General features: G+C 35.8%; 1 protein-coding gene across 1 annotated transcript in view; it reads left to right on the top strand.

Annotated features, from left to right (window-relative positions):
* The window catches only part of LOC144441922 (uncharacterized), a 46,197-nt gene extending 24,305 nt beyond the window's left edge, over nucleotides 1–21,892 (top strand). The window contains exons 2-8 of the mRNA XM_078131187.1: nucleotides 4,480–4,535; nucleotides 6,696–6,818; nucleotides 7,859–7,903; nucleotides 10,593–10,732; nucleotides 11,083–11,238; nucleotides 15,608–15,735; nucleotides 17,242–21,892. Of these exons, the coding sequence (XP_077987313.1) occupies nucleotides 4,490–4,535; nucleotides 6,696–6,818; nucleotides 7,859–7,903; nucleotides 10,593–10,732; nucleotides 11,083–11,238; nucleotides 15,608–15,735; nucleotides 17,242–17,290 (687 nt within the window). The 5' untranslated portion in view covers nucleotides 4,480–4,489 and the 3' untranslated portion in view covers nucleotides 17,291–21,892. The remainder of the gene's footprint in view (nucleotides 1–4,479; nucleotides 4,536–6,695; nucleotides 6,819–7,858; nucleotides 7,904–10,592; nucleotides 10,733–11,082; nucleotides 11,239–15,607; nucleotides 15,736–17,241) is intronic.
* The last annotated feature ends 2,443 nt before the right edge of the window (nucleotides 21,893–24,335 follow it).

Raw genomic sequence — 24,335 nt, forward strand, 5'->3', positions numbered from 1 at the left:
GATGAGTAAGGATAATATTATTCTGTATTCCCCAAACATATTTTCTTAAATATTTCCCCTTCTTTGGTAGCATTTTAGTATAAATTTAAAACTCACCTTGCCTCGTATTTCATACTATAATTTTTTATAATACTGTATAATGGCATATTATTGGAACGTTTCCAAAAGGTCCATAATAATTTTAATCTGTGAAATACTGATTGATGTGACATGTAGTACAGCCTGTTATCGTATAAATAAATCCATATCACTACAGAGCTGACTGCCAGTAATGCAAGCAAACGGTTTGACATATGTCAAACCAGAACAGATGAAACCCCAGTTACTGGTCTTAATTATATATTATTTCACAATATTTTTCTTCATTCAACCAAGGAATATACAAGTGACCTAAGGGTACGAGTCTATCAACTCATAGTGACAAGGCCCCTTAGGTCACGAGTATATTTTCTGGCTGAATGAAGTAAAATATCGGGGGATAATATAATTATACCTCCTCAGGCATAATTTATGAAAAATTGGGAAAAATAATATCAATTTGGAACGTTTTGAATCTCGTATTTCAAGCATCGCACGATCAGTGATATAGGCATATGTTGTTGTTATTGTGAAAAGAACAGGGTATATAATCCATATTTTCTGTTCAAAAGACAATAACTTGGTTTGAATGTATGTGTGTGTGTGTGTGACAGTTTTAACAATTTACTAAATTAGTAAGTTATCAGCTTGTAATTAATGATATGCTGTGGGTGGAATTGATTAAGCAAATTAATCCAATTATGACAAAATCTGTCAGGTTCCATTTTACAACATTCAATATTAATATTCTTTTGTGTCAAAATTTGGCGTCATTTTCCCTGAGACCGTGAACCAGATTAAATTGATATTGGTATTTATAGAATATATTTGAATCTAGGTCCATATGGTCACATGACTGTAAAAAATAATATACAGACCAAATATAGTAATTGTGTACACTTTTATATTCTCTGATGTTAACATGAGTATTTTGATATTGATATTAGAATACAAACCTATATGTATATTCAAATCTAGAACACTAAATTGAATAACAATATACAGAGATACAATTTAGAACTGAAAAATAAAAATGAACAAAATATTGTCATGAAAGTTCTTATCTTGTCTGAGTATTTTAATATTATTGTAGTATACAGAATATATCCAAAAAGGGGATGCATAATTGAACAAGAACATACAGAGGTAAAACTAAAATGTGAACAAGATATTGTCATGGTGTACACTCTTTTATTCTCTGTTGTTATCCTGAATATTTCGATATTGGTATTAGAATACAGACTATAGTCAAATCTAGATCCAAAAGGTCGCATAATAATTATTTGAGTAACGATATACAGAGATAAACATAAAAGCTGAATAAAATATTACCATGGTGTACACTCTGATATCATAAACCTGAGTATTTTCGTATTGATATTATTAGTGTACACAATATATCCAAATCTAGAGCATGTAATTGAATAACAATATACAGAGAGATAAAACTAAAAATGAACAAAATATTGTCATGAAAGCTCTTATCTTCTCTGATATCATAAACCTGAGTATTTTGATATGGTGTTAGTATTACAGAATACAATGTACATATTTTTTTGTATATTCAAACCTAATAATGAACAAAATATTGTCAGGATGTTCGTTGATGTAAACTTGCATATTTTGGTATTGGTATTAGAATACGGAATATATCCAAATCGAGATCTAAAAGATCGCATAATTGAACAGCGATATTGAGAGATAAAAGTAAAAAAAATAATGAACAAAATATTGTCATGGTGTACGCCCTTATCTGATATATACAGTCACTACACAACTGTGCATTTGCATACACATGAAGGATGATGTCTGCCTACCAAGATAGATTGTACTAATCCCACACGATGACACAGGTCAGAGGTCGTGCACGAAACACCTCTACTGTAACAGGTACATCCATATGCCATAAAATTTAATGCAGTGTGACAGAAGTTAGAGGGATCAACTATACTATAGTATGCAACAGGGAGATGTGAATTTAAATCAATGTACATGTAAGGCGGCGACTAGGGTATACACTCTCTGCAACCTCACTTTGTGTAGTCTGTAAATATGTGTTTGAGCTCAACAGAGCTTCTTTTGTCAATAATTTGTTCACATGAGTGAACCCTAGTAATCCAGGAAATAACCTTTGACCGCTAATTTGTATGGCTGGAAGACTTTCAATTGGATGTCAGGCCCGTTCATTTCTTTACGTGTCTGACTTGGTCTGTTGTAGTCAAGTAAACAAGTCTCTTAAAAAGACTACTCCATTATGTTGTCACCAGTTGAATTACGTGAGATGAAAATGTTGTGTTCATTATGCTTTGTTCACGAAAATTCTCACTCGCCATCTTGTGATATATATATGTATTCTGCCGTACTCGTTTACATATACATATATGCTGTTTCAGAAACTCTAATAAAAAAACAAAAATAGATTACTTGGTTTATTAAAGGGTTCATGGAGACTTCGAGCGGACATTTTGTATTCTACGGATTTCTGTCAAACCGTGCATGCTTTGAGATTCAAAGAGTATATCGACTATAGACTTGGCTACCTAACTCAACATGTTCTCATGAACAACATTATTAAGCTATATAGCCTAATCCCTAGGCTAAACAATACAATGAATTAGCTATCATGTCGCAATCTAAATTTTTCATACAGTTTGAGATATTACTTTCCCCACTAAAAATTGTTTGACAAATGTCAAACAGATATAAAGAATTGATTTCCATGTACATGCATTAGTGAAGACTGATCAAGTCAGGTACTTTTCATTATTTAAACCTGTGTCCTAAAGTTATGCACGTGTGATAAATTAAAATTCTGCTCACCGTATTGCAAAGTGCATGGTGATCCCAGCATCCTGTGCAGTTACAGGAATTACATATGTATATGTATGTAGATACAAATGGTTAAACTCCGGTCAGGAAGGCGGGCACAACAACATAATACTATGAACATTTAATGAAGTAATACTAGAATATATCTAGAAAATAAAACATTTTGAACTTTAGTGTTATTTTGATCAAGAAAACTACCCCATTCTCAGGTTAGAATTTTAAGAATCGAGGGTCAGAATACAAATTTTTGAAATAGCATTGTCAACATGGTAGTGAAATTAAGCCAGTCTAGAATCCAAAATGGCTGCCAAATACTTACGGAGGAAACAGTTGTCTAAATTTCAAGGCGTGCATTCACTAAGGTTTTAGCACCTTGGTGAATATTTATGTTTGTACAATCACTGACTGAGCTGAGGTTAAGTGTCACTCTGTGTAAGCCTAGATTCCATCTCGGTGTTCAGTCAATGCGAACATAATAGTTACACAAATATACCATATAAATGTATGTACCAACACCACAAACGTAGACTACATTCTACACAATGTATGTACCAACACCACAAACCTAGACTACATTCTACACAATGTATGTACCAACACCACAAACCTAGACTTCATTCTACACAATGTATGTACCAACACCACAAACCTAGACTACATTCTACACAATGTATGTACCAACACCACAAACGTAGACTACATTCTACACAATGTATGTACCAACACCTAAAACCTAGACTACATTCTACACAATGTATGTACCAACACCACAAACCTAGACTACATTCTACACAATGTATGTACCAACACCACAAACCTAGACTACATTCTACACAATGTATGTACCAACACCACAAACCTAGACTACATTCTACACAATGTATGTACCAACACCACAAACCTAGACTACATTCTACACAATGTATGTACCAACACCACAAACCTAGACTACATTCTACACAATGTATGTACCAACACCACAAACGTAGACTACATTCTACACAATGTATGTACCAACACCACAAACCTAGACTACATTCTACACAATGTATGTACCAACACCACAAACCTAGACTACATTCTACACAATGTATGTACCAACACCACAAACGTAGACTACATTCTACACAATGTATGTACCAACACCACAAACCTAAAGACTACACACTACATGTACATGTATGTGCTAGAATTGTGTTAAAGGCTCAGTTTGGGAAAGGAATACAATTTATGTGTGAAAAACAGTTGTCAGGCAGAACTAAAAGATAAGCCTGGGATTGAAACTCTGGCTTTTAATGTTCAACAACCCATACCACTAGCCAATACATTGTGTACTGTGCACACTATGTGGTTGAAGTATGTGAACCATGCCCATATTATTCATTGTATTTCTGTAACCCTCCTCCAGGGATAAACAGAGGTATGTGACGTTATTGGAATAAAGAAAGGTTTGATACTTGATTATTTGTGCTATGCTTCGAACACTACAGTAATTTTCCTAATACTGTTACAGTTTATTTTGTCACTTTGATACCAGCTTCTGACAGTGAAATTTCTTTATTGTATTTGTAGATCAAGTTCTATGAATCCTGCATACCCATCCACACCTGGGGGCTACCCAGCAACTGGTAAGTCATTGCAAAGTTTATATTATAAATCCAACCACACCAACATGTACATGTAGGTGAAACACAACCATGCCTTGGGTCTGACATAATGTAACCACACCTGGGTCTAACCCAACCACACCTAGGTCAAAGCCAACCACACCTAGGTCAAAGCCAACCACACCTAGGTTTAACCCAACCACACCTAGGTCAAAGCCAACCACACCTAGGTCAAAGCCAACCACACCTTGGGTCTGACATAATGTAACCACACCAGGTCAAACCCAACCACCCCTAGGTCTAACCCAACCACACCTAGGTCAAAGCCAACCACACCTAGGTTTAACCCAACCACACCAGGTCAAACCCAACCACCCCTAGGTCTAACCCAACCACACCTAGGTCAAAGCCAACCACCCCTAGGTCTAACCCAACCACACCAGGTCAAACCCAACCACCCCTAGGTCTAACCCAACCACACCTAGGTCAAAGCCAACCACACCTTGGGTCTAACCAGCAACTGATAAGACACATTCTTATACCTGTATTCAGTCTGTCTAACATAACCACACTGTGGTCTAACACAACCACACCTGGGGTCTAACATAACCACACTGTGGTCTAACACAACCACACCTGGGGTCTAACGCAACCATGCCTGGGGTCTAACACAACCACGCCTGGGGTCTAACACAACCACACCTGGGGTCTAACACAACCACGCCTGGGGTCTAACACAACCACGCCTGGGGTCTAACACAACCACACCTGGGGTCTAACACAACCACACCTGGGGTCTAACACAACCACACCTGGGGTCTAACACAACCACGCCTGGGGTCTAACACAACCACACCTGGGGTCTAACACAACCACACCTGGGGTCTAACACAACCACACCTGGGGTCTAACACAACCACACCTGGGGTCTAGCACAATCACACCTGGGGTCTAACACAACCACACCTGGGGTCTAACACAATCACACCTGGGGTCTAACCAGCAACTGTAAGTAGCATTATATTCAGTCAGTCTTTTAACTGGACACTTTGCAAATCCCTTGCATCTCAAGGGTCATTGGTTATCAATGTTACAAATCAGCTGCATGTTAGAGGGCCTTATCCAGTTCATATTCTTCACCTATAGCTCCCTTGAAAAACCACCTACTATACAGTCAGTCCATTGTTGTAAAAATTTTGGCCAACTAAAATTCAATGATTTCTTTCATCATATTGAATATGTACACATTCAGTAAGTGCTTTGGATAACAAATTCATATGACAGTTTTGCTATCTATAGAATGCAGACAGTTACCCATGATACCATGTAATAGTCATTATAAGTGTTGTTGCATGTTTGAATGCAGTTACAGGGCACAAGCTGAGTTTATATATGGCTTTGGAGTGTAATTTTTTTCAGCATATTAAAAGGTACTCAAAGTATTCTACATACTGAAGTATACATGTATTTCACCACTTGCAATTAACTGAACTCAAACTGAGTACTAGGATTTAACTTATAGACAATTCGATGACATAATTTATTATACATATAAAAGAATATACAGGAACTCCCTACTATGCAATCAACAGTTGTGACAATGCCAGAACACAAATTGTAATGTCATTGAAGGCATACATCGACATTAACGTTATGCTAGAATAGTTTCATCGAAGTTTTTTGTAAGTATTTTCACTAGTGAGTAAAAAACTTACAAATGCAGTGTGTACCACTTTAAGTCATATATCTATATAACCATCTGAAAACAATTTGAGATATGTATGTGTTCTCATGAGTCATATTTGTATTCCCCTGGAAGTGATATCATTATTTTGCACAGTGTCATTCAACATAGGCAGTTCATATGATCCGAAACTTGTGTACAATATCCCATTAGTATATATACATATTTTGCTGTCTGTCACCAGAGTCAAATTGTATGGCCCTAAAAAACTGGTATATAGTATCCCCAATCAGTATTTTTGCTAAGGCTGAGGAACCCCGGTAACAGAAAAGGGAAAAGAGGTAAAACTGGCAGTATTTCCCATAGAATTTGTCGTAATTCTGGTGGGTAACCCCGGTAAAATGATATGGGAACCCTGGTAGATTTTACCAAATTACCGCCCATCAAAAAACACTGCCAATAGTGAATGTATCTCTCCTTGCTCTCTTCCCAAACAGGCAGTTCATATGGCCCTCCACCTGGCAGTGCAGGATCTCACAGTGGAAGTCTTGGTTTTAATCCCAATGTGATACCAGGACCTGGGGGAGGGTCATCGTACCCTTACACCAGTGTATCAGCAGGTCAGTGAACTCCTCATCGTGTCTTCATTTTCAATGGTTTTGTTTAAAGTAAAAGAAGTCCTAGTTAAGTTTAGCTTAGAACCTCTGCTGGGTTGGTCTTGACTATGTTCTCATAACACATGCAAAGGAAAATCCAGTATTTGAGAATATATTGTCTCTGATTCCAAGAATCGATAGGACAGTGAAATGGTAATTTAGAAGTGAATGCAACATTTTGATCCATCTTTGACAGATCAAGCTCGGTAATAGATAGATTGAAGTGCTGTATGCGTTTCTAATGTTACATTTTCTCAAGTCCATGTCTCAGAGTGTGAAGCATGTGGAGCGGAAGTTATAGTGTCGACCAAGAAATTGAATGTTCGATATTGATACGTACCTAGGCAGTAATATTCTATTTCAGGTACCTAGAATCAACAAGACTCTGGCGGTATCTACAAGTGGTTGCTATGTGAAAAAAAGTATTAAATCTAACTTTAATATTTGAATATTGAACTTGGTCGTTCTCTTTAAACATGTGTTGAGAGGGCATAGTCCAGATTAACCCAGCAAAGGCGCAGAGTTAAGTTTCGTTAGGATTTTGTACGGTCATGTACAGTAGAATGGTTAATACACACTGTTAGACTCTAGATCAAAGGCAAGGATGCCTTGTGAATTCACGTTCTTTGATATAAAAACTGTGTGAAGATTATATCTTCCATATTTGTTCACCTTTACAAATCTTTATGTAGTCAGGTGACACTAATTTGTTCACCTTTACAAATCTTCATGTAGTCAGGTGACACTAATTTGTTCACCTTTACAAATCTTCATGTAGTCAGGTGACACTAATGTTTTCCACAAATGAAAAGGAAAGCAGGAAGACTAATTAACATAATCATGCATATGATTTGCATATACTTTCCATATTTTAAAACAGTGAAATATGTGTGATGAAATCAAAATTATTCTATTAAAGTACATTGTAAATACTTTTAAAAAAGTTATTTTATTTCCATTCCATGAAAAATGTTTTTAAGTTTTCACTTTTCTTTGTGTATTAGTGGATCAATCTTCACTGTACTACACATCTGGTGATGCTCTGATAGGTAATTATATATATATATAAAAGTTGTCTATCATTGCTTCACAAGGACATTAATGTAACATGCATAAATACAAATGTACATCCATATTATTATGTAAGTCACATGCTATCTATTTAGATGCCAGCTTATCTTTAAAAAAAAAAAAATTATTTAAAAAAAAAACTTTTTTCCATAAGTATTGTAAGAAAAAATGTTAAATTTAATCAAACCTGTGTGATTGTATCACTTTGATTGGCTACTGTATTATTTTGGCACATGAAAAATTTGGCGAAATGGCAACTTAAGATGTGTCATATGCACTCTAATTTGACAGTGCAAAGGAAAATTAGACACTACTTGTACATAAATTATCCAGTCCGGCCGCCACATTCAGAGTAACTGTTTTTGGTACTGTACACAACATCTGAATATAGAAATATGACACCTATTGCCATAAATTTTCCATAAAAACACCAACCATACATGTAACTATACTTCAAACAATATGATTTTCAACAAAAGAGCCACTCAAAGTACAAATTATTGATGTGTGGAATTGCCTTCCCCGTATGCACTTACGATAATACTTTATTTGCATAATGTACTTATGATAACGAGAGTTACTTCTGCAGCTTTTGCACATATTTAGCTAAATTAAATCAAGTGGTAAAATACAAAATGTACATATATGTGTATGATACGATAAAATGCGATTATGATATCTTTTATTACCCAATCAAAAAGAGAAAGAAAAAAATGACATCAAAAAACATAAATAAGTAAGTAGCAAAACAATCAGATCGGATAACAGGAGTCAAAAAATAGCAATGCTAATCGTGTTAGACCCTGTACTGTATGACCACAGTAGTAGTTTTGACATGATGTATTTACTTCATCAATCAACTAGAAAAACATGGTGGATGAATTTACATAAAACTTAAAAGTTAAACATGTTGTGATTAGCTTATGTGTGTCATGTGTCATATTTCAACAAATAGGAAACGTTGTTACAATGTGCAGGCCCTATATAACCCTGTCTCAACATAAATCACTTCGAAATAGAAACTGAATCGATTTAGTAAAATCAAATCAAAACCTGGTTTCTGTCCCCACATGAAAACTGAGATGTGGATTTGAGTGGATTTACTTTTGTGTCCTGTCCCAACATAGTAGATTCTTCAATTGGTTTATTTTAATTCAATGGTGTAACTGTAAGTCACAAAGTGCATTAGGTCTCTGCTATGACGATGCCACATTCAACATGGACTATTTTGCCTTGTAGCATTACTAGTACATTCTCCATGGACTATTTCGCCATGTAGCGGGATATACCCGGTAAACCTCGTTGTACAAATTACACTGGCAAACAGAGCTTCAACATTATATGTAGGAGCGATCCCTCCTTTAAAGATAGTTTAAATGTGCAATCATTATGACTGCACTGTTTTTGGTGAATCACACGAAAAGTGTCCAGATGTTTGCTAAACAAAATATGTTGGTATACAAAGTCCTCATTAAATAAACAAGACCTGGGTAATAATTTGTTGAGACAGAAATTGGGCCTAAAGTCAGGGTTCAAGAATGCAGCCATGCAGTAATGGATTTGAAATGCTTCAGTTTGTCTCAATGGTAACCATGCCAGGTTAAATCGGTTCAAAATCAAGTATTATTATACCAGTATATTGATGGTGCAAATTGAGCGATCTGATTGGTCTAGACATCATGCCAACTAGTCTAAAATAGTGATAAATGCACAGTTGGCATGCTTCCAAGTCATGATGTTTACAAGTACTACTTGTAGTTCAGTTTATCGTCTGCTTCAAACATCGCAGTCCGCTGTGGTAGTGAACTTTGCGATTTGTAGGTAAGCTATGGAAAGTTATGAAGGAAATTTCGAAGACAGCCAATCAAAGTTATTGTGTCTTTGTACAAATCATTGCCTAAGGACGATGGCAGCACACATGGTACTCAACTACACTGAATTTGAAACATGTCCTGCCATAAAAATGAAGCACGTGTGCGATCTTAAACCGACAGACTTACCACAATCAAAGTAAAAACTTGTCTTGGATCCTGTCACTGTATCAGTTATCAGTCTGAGTAGGAAATCCCCAAACCCGAGAAGTCAACTCAACGTAACTCCCATGGTACATGTAATCAACCTGCCACTACATTTACCATATGTCTGTCTTCTATTAAAGCTACTATGTCTGTCTTCTAAGCTACTCACACTCTGAGTCAAGTACTGAAGCATACCATATACCAACTATTTCAAGTAATACCTTGAGTCAAACAGGCAGTTTATTCATAACTAGCTGTTCTTTTAATGAGCCAATCAGTGTACAGATTATGTCTGAAAGTAAGTAGCAGATAAAATATATCCAGTCACTGCTCGTTTGTATGCCCGGCACGCGGCGTTCAGTGAGTTGGTTTGCGTCAGACCAGCTGTCAAAGTTTTATTGTTATGTAAATTATTCATATTCTGGGGGTTCAATTTTGTCAATATTCTGGTATAATATAAAAGCGATAAACCACCCCTGGGGATGGTATACCAGTTGGTTTTGACTCGCTATTGCTTGTGCATATATTTTGTTCACTGGTCAAAACCTCTTGGTATACCATTCCCAGGGGTTGGTTTATCACTTAATTTTGACTCAGTGTGCATTTATGTGTATCATACAAAACAATAACTGTGTGTCTTTTAATGCAGGTACTTATTTACCAGCAGCCCAGTCCAGTAGTTTACATCAATCCATGTATTCCAAGACTGGATCTCCAACTTACAGCCAAGCATCAAGTCCTACAGGTGCACCTCCTCCCTACACACCAACACCAAGCTATACTTACCAGGTTCGTTACTATTCCAACACTTCTCATTAGTTACTCTTATAACACATCATTTTCATACAGCCTTCAGTGATTGGCTTAGATCATGTCACATGGTATGGACTAGTGACCCATAGTGACCTCAATTTGCATAGGTCTGCATATCAATAAGATCATTTGAATAAAGAAATTTCTTTCAAATCACAGATAGTGAAACACAGCAAAAGTTTAGATATTTCTGACTTTGTGAAAAAAATATTATATTAGTAATGTATATGCTGATATTTTATTAACAGAATTTGCAGCTCTCTTTTAATTGATTTATTTCAGTATTATTTATTTATAATTTGCTGTATTTTTTATTTTGTTGACAGCCTCCACACCTGAGTGCTCCACAGTACGTAACACCACAGCCAACGTACCCATCATCGATGACACAGTTCACTCCGCAGTATAGCCCGTCCCCAGTCATTCACCACACCACAGTTGTCCAACAGCCAGTAAGGACTGTTTATGTACCAGATCACCCTGTAAGGCTTTCTCCTTGCCCAGTGAGCTGATAGAAAATTTCACAATTTTTTTTTATCAAAATTTTCCCCCCAAGACTTTGTGATTCTCTAGTGTGGTAGACTAAAATAGGCTGTATTCATATTATTATCACATCCCATCGAAGTAACAGTGTTACTAATATTTTTGACAGATTTCAAAAATTACGTTTTCAATCCTTAGACACACCAATGCATCATTCGATTTCAAAATTGTTCCCTCAATAATTCGTACAAAAAACTGGTTATTTTGCATGTGAACTTAACTTCATGTCATGCAATCTTCTATCATTGAATTAATGAACATAGATCACTATCTTTTTATCGAAAACTAGATTTTGGTGAAACAAATTCTGAAAAAAAGACCCTGAAGAAATGTTTCAGTTGTAATTCATTGGGTATACATTCGAACTAAGAACTCTTCAATATATCAGGCTGGTTCTGTTGATAATATATGGCGAAAAAACCCAACTAAATTAATAATTCCCAAAGTAGTTGAGTTTCCCCTATGTGTCTACTCACAAAGTCTTTATCATTTCATTATTTCACAACATTATTAATAACCGGGACACTGTATCACTATCAAACCATAATTAATCTGAATTCAAAGCACTAATCTGATCTATAATTCAAAAAAACATTTCATGCAATATTTATCAATTATACAGAAAGAGTTATATGACCTTTTCAATGTTTTCATTTTTTTTATCGGCAGATATTTTTAAAATGTCAATGTAATTACATATTATGATTTCTGATTGGAACAAATCTGTTCTCGTTGACGTGATTTGAATTTGTGTTTTTCAATTCATTCCACTAGACTGTAAGATGCGTCATATTCTTCAGTCCTATCAGGCTTCCTAACCACAAGTGGTTCTGGCTGATAGCGTGACACAAACGTTTATCTTACAGCCTATCGTTTCCACTTGCATCCACATATTTAAATTTAGATTATCTTGATATCAAAAATTTTAAATATATGGTTATAATTGGAACAAACTAAAAAACACAAATTCAAATCACGTGATAGAAAACCGATTTATGTTATATCACATATGCTGGTACATGTGGTTAAAAAGGGCATAAGTTATGCCTTACATCAGTCCAACAAAATTAACATCACGGTTCGAATATTATAATCTTGATAGTGATACAATGTTATATATATTAACAGCTCTCAGTAATCCATTTTTTGTGTTCACCACTTAGCCCAAAGGAGAAAACTTTTCTTGGTGACTTATGTTAGTTAATGCCAATCATAACTTATTTCATTTGACTGCATTCAGATTATTCATAGTATGATATGAAGCCTTGTGTAAGGTTCACTCTGATTGGTTAGAAAATACTAGACCTGTTGGTGGTCCCAAGATGCATTGCACATTTCTCCATACAAAGCCATGTATTGTGGATGTGCAGGAGTTTTAGCATACACTACTCAGGGAGATGGTTGTCATGTGTGTGGATTTAGAAATACAAACTTTCTCTATTCTCTATCTTTGAAGATGTTTAGTCTCTGTTCTATAAAACTATTCATAATCAAAGAGGTCAACATGTCTGTCCATAATTTCATGATGAAAATGTTATTTCAAATGTAGTAAAGATAAAAACAACCCTAAAACGTAACAACATGAGTGATGTCATCACACACAATGCATCTTGGAACTTGAAAATCGACCATTATAAAAACTGTATCTGTCAGATAACGTGGTTAGATAAGAGATGATGTCCAATCAGTGTTAACCTTGTCATTACTTCATATCACCCCATGTTTGTGCTCTTGTGTTATGTATATAACTTGTTAGAATAACATTTATATTTTGATCACGTTAAGAGGTTATTCTCTTTTCTTTCTCTTTTTTTGTACTAGAAGAATTTCAGTATCACTGAAATGATGGTTGGGATTAAAAACAATTATGTATTTGGATATGAAATGGTTTAAGGAGTCACAACCATGTGAACAATCTCAACACTAGAGGGTGTGAATTTGATTTAAGGCTACAAACTATGTTGTAATCAATCCTGACAATGCTAGGGGGTATAGCCTCAGTCAAGGCTACAAAGTAATAATTTTGATCAATTCCAACAGTGCTAGGGGGTATGGCCTCGGTTAAGGCTACAAAGTAACAATTTAGATCAATTCCAACAGTGCTAGGAGGTATGGCCTAGGTTAAGGCTACAAAGTAACAATTTAGGTCAATACCAACAGTGCTAGGGGGTATGGCCTCGGTTAAGGCTACAAAGTAACAATTTAGATCAATTCCAACAGTGCTAGGGGGTATGGCCTCGGTTAAGGCTACAAAGTAACAATTTAGGTCAATACCAACAGTGCTAGGAGGTATAGACTAGGTTAAGGCTACAAAGTAACAATTTAGATCAATTCCAACAGTGCTAGGGGGTATGGCCTCGGTTAAGGCTACAAAGTAATAATTTAGATCAATTCCAACAGTGCTGGGAGGTATGGACTAGGTTAAGGCTACAAAGTAACAATTTAGGTCAATACCAACAGTGCTAGGGGTATAACCTAGGTTAAGGCTACAAAGTAACAATTTAGATCAATTCCAACAGTGCTAGGAGGTATGGCCTAGGTTAAGGCTACAAAGTAATAATTTAGATCAATTCCAACAGTGCTGGGAGGTATGGACTAGGTTAAGGCTACAGAGTAACAATTTAGATAAATTCCAACAGTGCTAGGGGGTATGGCCTAGGTTAAGGCTACAGAGTAATAATTTAGATCAATTCCAACAGTGCTGGGGGGTATGGCCTAGGTTAAGGCTACAAAGTAACAATTTAGATCAATTCCAACAGTGCTAGGGGGTATAGCCTAGGTTAAGGCAACAAAGTAACAATTTAGATCAATTCCAACAGTGCTAGGAGGTATAGCCTAGGTTAAGGCTACAAAGTAACAATTTAGATCAATTCCAACAGTGCTAGGAGATATGGCCTAGGTTAAGGCTACAAAGTAACAATTTAGATCAATTCCAACAGTGCTAGGAGGTATAGCCTAGGTTAAGGCTACAAAGTAACAATTTAGATCAATTCCAACAGTGCTAGGAGATATGGCCTAGGTTAAGGCTACAAAGTAACAATTTAGATCACTTCCAACAGTGCTTGGGGGTATAGCCTAGGTTAAGGCTACAAAGTAACAATTTAGATCAATTCCAACAGTGCTAGGAGGTATGGCCTAGGTTAAGGCTACAAAGTAATAATTTAGATCACTTCCAACAGTGCTAGGGGGTATGGCCTCGGTTAAGGCTACAAAGTAATAATTTAGATAAACCCCAACAGTGCTAGGGGGTATGACATGGATTACAACAACTAAGTATCAATTTATATAAATTATGTATTTGGGGTATTACCTGATTGTGATTACAAAGTAACAATTAAGATCAATTATAAGTGCTAGAGATATTATTACCTAGATTACCATAACAATCACATCAGTACCTAGGGGGTATGACCTGTATTATGGATACAATTTAGTTTAACCTTCTTGATGTCAGGGGATATGACCTGAATGTCAATGCTGTAGGGTATGTTGTAGCTGTAGGCATCGGATTTAAACAAGTGACAGTGAGGGCTAAGGGGCACAGAATAGTTAGATGTTACTATTAAAATAGAACAAGTTAGCTGGGTGTGTCCTAAAGCAATGACATTTGTGTTAAGGAGTACAGGTAATTATACAGTAGAATCACAGTTGATGTGGCATTTCAAGAATGGGACAAAACATTTAGGCACAAACACAGATGAGTTGAAATCCAAAGCAATTAATTACAAAGGTGTCCACTACAGTTTGGGTGTAGCAGTGTTTATCAGTAGAAAAGTAATCAATTGAAACCATTAAAATCATTAAAGGCCCACTTTGATAAAAGTATTAAACATTAGGTGTAAAAAACAGTTGTCTGACAAAGATGTAGAAAAAGTAGGCCCGGAACAAAAGAATAATCCTATGTAATCCTCATGGCGCCACTGATAAGATAATACTACTGTTACTAGTGTGAGAACCTGGGATTGAAACTCTGGCCTTTAAGTCTATATGTAGTAATTTCCGCAATGGCCTGTTTCTACTGCACTGTAAAAGAATAGTTGCAATGCTTATCACTTGTCAATGTGATTAGGTACAGGGTGTGTGGTGTCTCTGTTATTGTTTGTCTCAGGGTAAAATACTGTAAGTTAACAAATATTGCGTCCAATCAGTGAAACATCACACCACCACCCCCATTGTCACTATAAGTACTGGGACTTCAATATAAATGAGTTCATTTGACAGACTTTGCATACCAAAAACGTACATGTCAAATGTCTAATAGAGAAGATATAATTGTTAAACATGTTGATATTTATGTTTTTGTTACAGTATGAAAACGCTATGGCAGGAGGCATGTCTGCCAGTTCAGCCCTCAGTATGGCTGCCATGCAGCGACCTACGTCATACCCATCTCCATACACCTCTCCCTACCAACCACGTCTCGGATATCACTGGTGGTAAGAAATGCCAAACAACAAACCTGTACCAGTATAGAGTACATCTGTGCCTTCCAGATTAGACTAAAAGTAGAAATCCCTAACGTGTTTGAACTCTTTCACTGCTGCAGTCAACTATTTTTCACATAGTCAGAATTTTTAATGTAATAAAAATTTTTCTTTTTTTATTTATAGTAAAATTTGATCTAAACCCAAAATTTGTACAATAGTTAGTTTTTTTTCATGCCTAAAAGAAAAGATGGAAAAGAAAACAGTCAAAAATTAGAGACAAAGTTAGGAATTTTACTCTTTATTTTTGGCGGGAAAATGTTGGCAGTGAAAGTGTTTAAAGAGAGAAAAAGACTTAACTGAGAACTCTTTAAAAATCAAAACATTATCTTTTAAACAGGGTCCTGGAAGTGTACTTGGTACGTGTATTTAGTGGAGGAAAGAAAAAACCCTCCACAACCTCTGTTTGTGCCCAGAATTCCTGCCCAAATGAAAATGGTTCCTATGGCAACATAAAAAAAAAATCACTTCTGAATTCTGATTTGAAATCAAAATCATTCATGCTGATATTTTGGTATAACCATTTAGAAAAAAAGTTTGCAAAATCTTTTTTTGTAAAATTATTGGTGATTGGAAATAAAAACGTCTGCAACTAAATTTTGGCAGGAAGGCTGTTGGCATGGTGACGATAAGAACATTATTCTATAATAAAAAAAAATATAATGGGTTGGGAGAATTTAACTTCTGTAGTTGAATGTCATTGTACCTTGAATGAACAGGGATTGATAAAGAGTCCAAAGGTCGTCTTTTACCGATAAACTGTCTCGTAATATCCGTCACGATAAATTTCGTTTTAGCATAGTGTTGAGTCCAACAATATGTCTATGCACAATAGTCTTCCAACCATTAGTAATCATATTGGTTATTTTCATTTCAATATCACCAAATGCTGCTGCAAATTCTTCGAAACTATTTCATACTTTTTTCTCAAAATATCCGATAAAATTTACTGCAGGCAATACTTTTCAAAGTATAGCTGAATGAAATTAAAGGAGTCCATCAGGGTAGGTCTGTTCCACTTTAAAATTCTCAACTGTGTGGGAAGATTTTGGCACATTGCCAACTTGAGCAGACTATAATTTGTAACTTCTGGCTTTTCCCCTGTTTTGCTCATAAATAATGAAATAAGATCTTCAATCAATTTTGTTCTCATAACAAATTGTTTTGCATTTCTAATGAACAAAATATACGAACAAGAACTGAATATTACTTCACTTTCAAATTTTTTTTATTATATATATGCCAAAACGTTTTTTCTTATCTGTCTATGTTGTTATTAATCTCTCCATTCTAATATATTTCATGTATGCAAGCACTGTATAGTAGGAATCTCTCCTAAACATTTTAAAGAGTAGTGTGTTCCACCCTGTGAATCCTAGAAAATGAAAGGGATGCATTTACATAATAACACATTCCATTGTTATGTAAATTCACCATGACTCTTCCATTATTTTCTAGGGAGGACACAGCTATGGTGCTACCTCTCACACCAGATAACTTCCAATAGAGTATTTTCCGAGACAGTTTATGGTAATAGACAAAGGCTTGTAAGGCCTTCGTCAGAATGGCTTCTTGGTACATGTGCATATCGTGTAGACATCAAGTATTTTAACCATTTCAATGGAAACAAAAAAAAAAAAAACTTCTAAATGTTGTCTTGTTTAAGAATTATGTCAATTTACAATTTTTTTGAATGTATACCTACCAGGCTAGAAAACATTTTTGAAATGTAAAATAACTTGCAGCAGGAACTCAGATGTGACTATATATGTGTTCAAAAACAGATTCTTTATTTGACCAATAGATTGACTTTTTTTGTCTTTTTTTTTTTTTTTGAAGAGAAGAGCAGACCGCGAGTTTACATTTTCCTCACAACCAAGCAGATATTTGATTTTAAAGCCACGATTTCTTTTCTTGAATGTCAAAAATTCTGATCCGACCTAAAGCGAAAAAAGACCAAAGAGGGTTTGCGTGATAACATACAATGTAAAACTTAACATAAGAAGAGCGCCAGTTTCGAAATTATGCAGATTACGTGTTATGGTAGTTTGACCTTTTGACCCAAGTGGCATGACCTCTGATCCCCTTACTCTAAGGAGTGTTCAGGGTTGCGATATGAATGTACTGCCTTGAAAGCAAAATCAACACCAGTTCATTGTTTTTTTCCAGGACTATGCAGGATGCTGGGGCTAAATATTACAAAGACAAATGAATGCTCGGTGAGGAAGACAAACTTTTTTGCCCCATGGAAAAGAGAGGATTTTTAAAACGAGAACAAAAAAGTTGTGAGACCTACTTCACCAACCAAAAAAAAGTCTGTTCATGACTTTTTTTTAACCGTTAATTAAGACTATCGTCCATTTTTTCTTTCTTGTTGAAATGATCCAACTCATCGTGATATGGGGAAAGGCAGTACATTCTCTGCAACACTGAATACTTACTATGTTCAGTAATTCCCTTCAAACTTTTATGCCAGCAGACCATAGTTCTTCTAGTGACATCAATTCATATGTGTGTGGTTTTAGTGTTTTTTATACACTCTCATCACAGAAATGTACAGCTTTCTCTTCTTGCCCACATTTGTATTAGTTTCTGATAAGCTTGGACTTCAACCCGGTAGGTTTGTGAATTCATATTCCAGACATGTCTGGCACCCTCTGGTGGTACCTTCTCTTGAGGGTGTTAGGAATTTCTTCTCTCCTAAATTAGAACTTAGAAATTAGACTGTACAGAAAACTTTCCCGGTGTGATATCTAGACTCAAGATAAATTCTTACATGGTGTACTTTACAACATTTATACCCAGACTAGTAAACAGTCCACAGATGTAATATGGTTTTGCCCAAAATGACGGCATTACAGTGCCCTCTTGTGTTGAGACTTAGATATCAAAATGTTCATAATACATCACCCTGTCAAGGTACTGTAGACAGCTTCCTGAGGACAAACGAATATTAGAACCATAAACTTCTATACTGATAGGGGTAGAGTTTAGACAATCCAACTTTTAGTACAATAAAATGCAAAAGCGACGTCAGTCTTAACTCTAACCTTCATCCAAAACCTAAAAAAAGACATCAACGCTTTCATTGTGAAATTGAAATCAATACTGAAATGAACCATTTTCTGTGTGAATACTTCAAATGAAGTAGCACACAGATGTTGTTGAGTTGCAAGCGTTGCAGGTCTATTAAAAGATTTCATGGCCATGCAATGTAAAAAGTTCACGGTTCTAATACATGCCGGTTATCCTTGTGAAGTTGTCAGAAGTACATCTCCTTTCCTTTCCCTACAGCGTCTACTAGGATACTCTGGATAGCTTGAAATCAATACCCTTCCATGTCAGAAATACAACTTTGTTCATTAGAAAGATAACATGAAATGAATGCATCACACCAGTTAGATTTCATATTTGTGGTTGGGTAACATACAAAAGTGGTTTTGACATAGCCATCCAGTATGGCATTGTTTCACATGTTTTCACCGTATATATATAACCATTTGGTTAGTTAGTGTGCACATCCATCATTTCTCAGATTTATAATGAGAAGTCCAGGTCTTAAAATTAAGTACGTCGTTTCTCAGATCTCTTGAGAAGTCCAAGTCAATTCAGAAACTGTACTTTACTCGGTTTAAAGGCTAAAATAATCACTACTTCAGTTTATGTGTCATTGTATTTTATTTTCTGTTGTCATAGAAATAAAATGCAATGTGACATAATTTCATCAAATATACATTTTTTCAGTTTCAGGGGTTTAATGTGTCATACTAATTGATGCAAGTATGATACGGTTACTAAGAAAGATTTACCAAATAAGTAGTCATCCGTTTCTTTTCTGCCGATGAATAAATACACACTTGGCTCGGTTCAGTCTAAACAACTCATCAAATTCATGTTTTACACAATAAAAAAAAGAAGAAGAGATAGTCGAGCTGAAAATGAAACCATTGTCCTTTATCGGTTATACAAAGTAATGTGCTTTTTGCAGTACACTTTGAGGTCATCAGCCTCGTTTTCAAACCCTCAACATCATATACTCATTATCTTGTATGATTATACTCATGAACAGTTTTAGCGATCTTAATATAAAAACAAGAGAAGTGATTTCATTCCAACACTGAGGGCACTGTTTGAGATGTGTGGCATTTCTTTCTAACTGGTCCAGAAATGTTTTCATATTAAGATACAAAACATTCTTTTCTTTAGTTTCGTAGTTTCTTTGTTTCATTGGACACAAATTGCAATGAGTACATGATTGTTTTGATGGTAAAACTTCAAAAAAATAATGTGCTAGTTAAGTCTGACCAGAAGGAGGTTGTGATGTAAAACTTTTTTTTTTCTTTTTTGAGACAAAAATCTATATTTTTATGGTTCATATTGTTTTCTAAGATTTGACTGTTGGGTGACTATAACTGAGTGTTTCTTGTAGAGGCTTATAACAGACTAGAACTGCCAGAGGACTGTCATAGTCTCTCACATCATGTGTGTCGATTCTATGCTTTAAAAATGGGACAATTATAGTTGATTTAAAAAATAATGAACAGGGTCAAACAGAGATACTAGATGGTGTCACTACCTTCAACGTAGAAGTCTTTAAATTAAGTGATAAAACTGGGGAATCACATTTCCAATGCTACGTTGTGTGCGTGCATGTCCCTTTCTGCTAAACTATGCCCTATGGTAATGGCTCCTTGCACTGCTGCATGCAGTGAGGTTGAACAGAAGTGTGCACTGTTTTTACCAAAAATATGTGGGCTTCTTCAAACGACTTGATAAAAATGTTGATACTTTTGAGCATAAGCCTGAGTCAGACGGTGGGTTCCTGTACACATTTGTAGACAATCATCATCAGAAATTGAATGGTCAAGTTGTTGTATCTGATCTCGAGTGTTCTGCATTAAATAAACGGCAGCTAAATTGCTAAATACATATACTTGTATATCTCAGACTATAAACTGCTATTTTGAAGGAGTTTGCTCATCACCTAGTCTTCCATATAGTGTTACTATTTTTAATAGTAAATTTCCAATGTTTTTCAGCCATCTATTCAAACAATTTCTGTATTTGTGAGTAGCGCCAAACATGCAAACACAACACAAAATCATGATAGAGTTCTCTAAGTTACACAAGATTTCTCATCAAAATCAAAATTTTTTGACTACATTTTACAAGATAACTATTGTCACAGCCACAAGTATATTACACTGCACGCATGCATACAGGTACTCTAAAGAGGGCAAATATGCAAGAGTGACTCACATAGACCTGTTGCTGGACCCAACATGCATTGCAGGTCTCCCCACACAACGCCATACAGGGCGTTTGCCTGTGATACTCTGAGAGATGGTTGTCATCTGACCGTACCCTGGGTTTACCAGTAAAATCCTTCTCTGTCATGTTTAGTCTTTGTTCTATAAAATCACTCCGAATTAAGGGTTCAACATGTCTTTCCATCATTCACATTAGAAGTTAGTCCACATTCAAGAAAGGCTAAATATAAGTGGCATCATCTCATGCAATGCATCGTGCAACTATTTGCAGTGATTACACAGAAGGTGAACGGTCACTCAGCACTGAAAACACCTTATGTTTATTACCTCACTCAGATCTTTTCCTTTTGTTATAATTTCAAGACAATAGCTATTTTATCATTGCTGTAAACTCCTTCAAAATAACATTTATGTACCACAAATTAAAAAAACAAACTCACTAATGTTGTGGTGTCTCAAAGACTGAAGAAAGAATTATTTGGCTAAGTGCATGGTTCTCGCTCTCTTACTAAGGTATTTTTTTTGTATGGGTAGAAGGAAAGAATAAAGTGACCATATTGTAAAAGAAAAAAAAAATTACAACTACCATGGCAAAAGAGTGTTAATGTTATTACTAAAAAAATTCTTGTCCTCTTTGTTACGAGTTTAAAAACTCTTAGCCTTCGAAAGGCAGTTGAAATTGGGGGAAATTGCCAAGTCATTGTTCAAAGGCAGATTACAGAAATTGTCATTTTGTAGTGTTTCTTTAGAATGTTCTTTTGTTTAAGTTTGTATCTGTTTCCATGACATTCTTGCAATATAGTCAATGTAACTGAATTTTAATAAAGAAGCATAATGTATGGGCAATGTATATCATTAGTCTGTTTTGTGTTTTACTCCTTTGCATGTAATGTATATGAGTGAGCACAATTCAACACCCCTGCCCCTCCACTCCTACCTAATCCATCATCCCAAACACCACATTTTAACTGTTACTTGAGTTTGTGAAAGCTTTGGGGTTTGTTCAACCATAGACTGTCTATGGTTCAACCCAGCTGTATAACTGGGAACCTGGTAGGATGTAGGTTGCAATGTGAAGGCTTTAATCCTATGCGCTTAAATGGCTGCAATTGGATTTTATGCTCCTTGAGGAAGACTAAAGGGCCGTTGTGCCTTTCTGATCCGAGCCAGGGGTAATAATTGTAAAGTGCTTTGAGCACGTAGTGGGAAAGCGCTATATAAGAACCCAACATTATTATTATTATTATGTTATTATTGTGTGTGTTGGTATTGAAAGTCTATGGAATCCTATATATGTGTGCGTATGTGTTGAACTGGGTTTATGAGATCTGTCTGTATGTGTGTCAGTGTTTGTTTATCCCAGGCTCTGTGCCAGTATGTGCGTTTGCGAGCACACCTGAATGGATGGATGGACTGATAGCTGAATGCTCAACACTTGGACTTGGTGCGGATGTTTCTGGAGGTGCTATTTTGCAGTTATTCTTCAAAACATATTGAAAACCTCCCTTGCAACCAACAGCAAATGACGGAGTATATTATAAAGATAATAGACATTAATAGGCAAGGGAATAAATATTCAAAAAAATGTAAGCAAATATCCCTAGCGACAAGACCACGCCCGTAGCAACAGCCAAATCATGGTTATATTGCAAATATGAAAGCTGAGAAGTGAATACAGATTACAAACAGTCATGTATACAAATATGTCTAGCAACAACACCATGCCCATAGCAACAGCCAAATGAAGGCGTATCTTGTAAAGATAATAGACATTTATAGGCAAGGGAATAAACTTTCAAAAAATGTATGCAAACATGCCTAGCAACAACCAAATGATGGCAGGCATATGTGGTAAAGGTAACAAGGGGGCTGGATATGGATAGGCAACCAGATAAACATAAACCCCAAAGAATGCACAGTTGTTGGCGTTATTTTTCTACATTGAACTAGTGATCTCATCCCTAAAATGATCGGTGTACGCTATGCATTTTTTTAAAGAACTTTAATTTTTAGTGAAAATCACAAAAAGCTTGGTCGGCTGCCGATGAACTTTTACGGGTAGAGCCAGATTGGATAACGAAATCATTTTGTGAACTTTAAGGTAATTAGATTGGTGATATACAAATACAATACTGTAATTATATTTTTTAGACAAGAGACATGAAGTACAAAATTAAAACTCGGGTAGGACATTTGGTTTTAATGTTCCTGTATAGGTTAAAGCATTTAAGATAGAATATACTTAAATCGCTCTAAAGCGCTAGCGAAAGCAACCTCTCTCCCTCCACCAACCCCCCCCCCCCAAAAAAAAAAGACGCGAAATCGCTCTTCTCTGCATGTCTTCCAAACTGCCTCAACGACACAGTGCGCTATACTTACATACATTCGAATCGAAGACACCCGCGAGTTCGAGAAACGTTCTATTTTCCAAGGATTTCTATGGCAGTTTGCGTTATCGAACTTAAAATTCCGTCCAATTTAATTGAAAAATTGACTTCACTGCAGAATAAAGCAATTGACAGGTAAGTACATTCAAATGTACGTTCGTCATATATAACGAACACGTGTCGATATATAGAGGACTCGAACATCGCATCAATCTCGCTCGTAAAACTTGAGGCACGAATGGCGAGGTCTGACAGTACACATTATGAAACGTTTCGGACAATTTCTGTTCTGTTAGGAGCAAGATCAATGGTTCAATGTAGAATAAAAAGCTAAATTCTTATATTTTATATGACATGCCATTGGATTTCATCAACAATGGTCCTCTTTGAATAATTTGAGTAGGTCCATATATTTTTCATACGATTTGATATTAAAATATCGTATTATAATATTTGTGACGTAAACGTTATCATCATGACGTTTACCAAGATGAAATCATAACTTTTTTGTCTTCTTTGGTTTTAGTTATGAAAAAATATCGAAAAGTTGACTATAATTAAGTAGAAGTTCATCGTCCATGTTGTGTGATAAAATTTAAATTCCCAAACAATTGCAAATGTGAGGACTTTCTGAATGAAGCTAAGGGTTGATCTCGAAACGTCACCTCATTATAATCATCTTCTTCGGACTGCATGAGCGAGAACATTAATTTCACCTTACTGAGTTTTTTTATCGTTTCGCTTGTTCTATTACAGGTGTAAGCCATCATGGAATGTAGGGGTGATTACCGTAGGCTGAGAGAGGAGCCAGGGGTAATGAACCACCACTTGAGTAATTTTGATAAAATGCTTACTCCAACTATCTATCGTTGGCCACCAATAGAACGGAAATTTA

This window comes from Glandiceps talaboti, chromosome 11 (genome assembly GCF_964340395.1).
Source record: "Glandiceps talaboti chromosome 11, keGlaTala1.1, whole genome shotgun sequence".
Taxonomy (NCBI): Eukaryota; Metazoa; Hemichordata; class Enteropneusta; family Spengelidae; genus Glandiceps; species Glandiceps talaboti.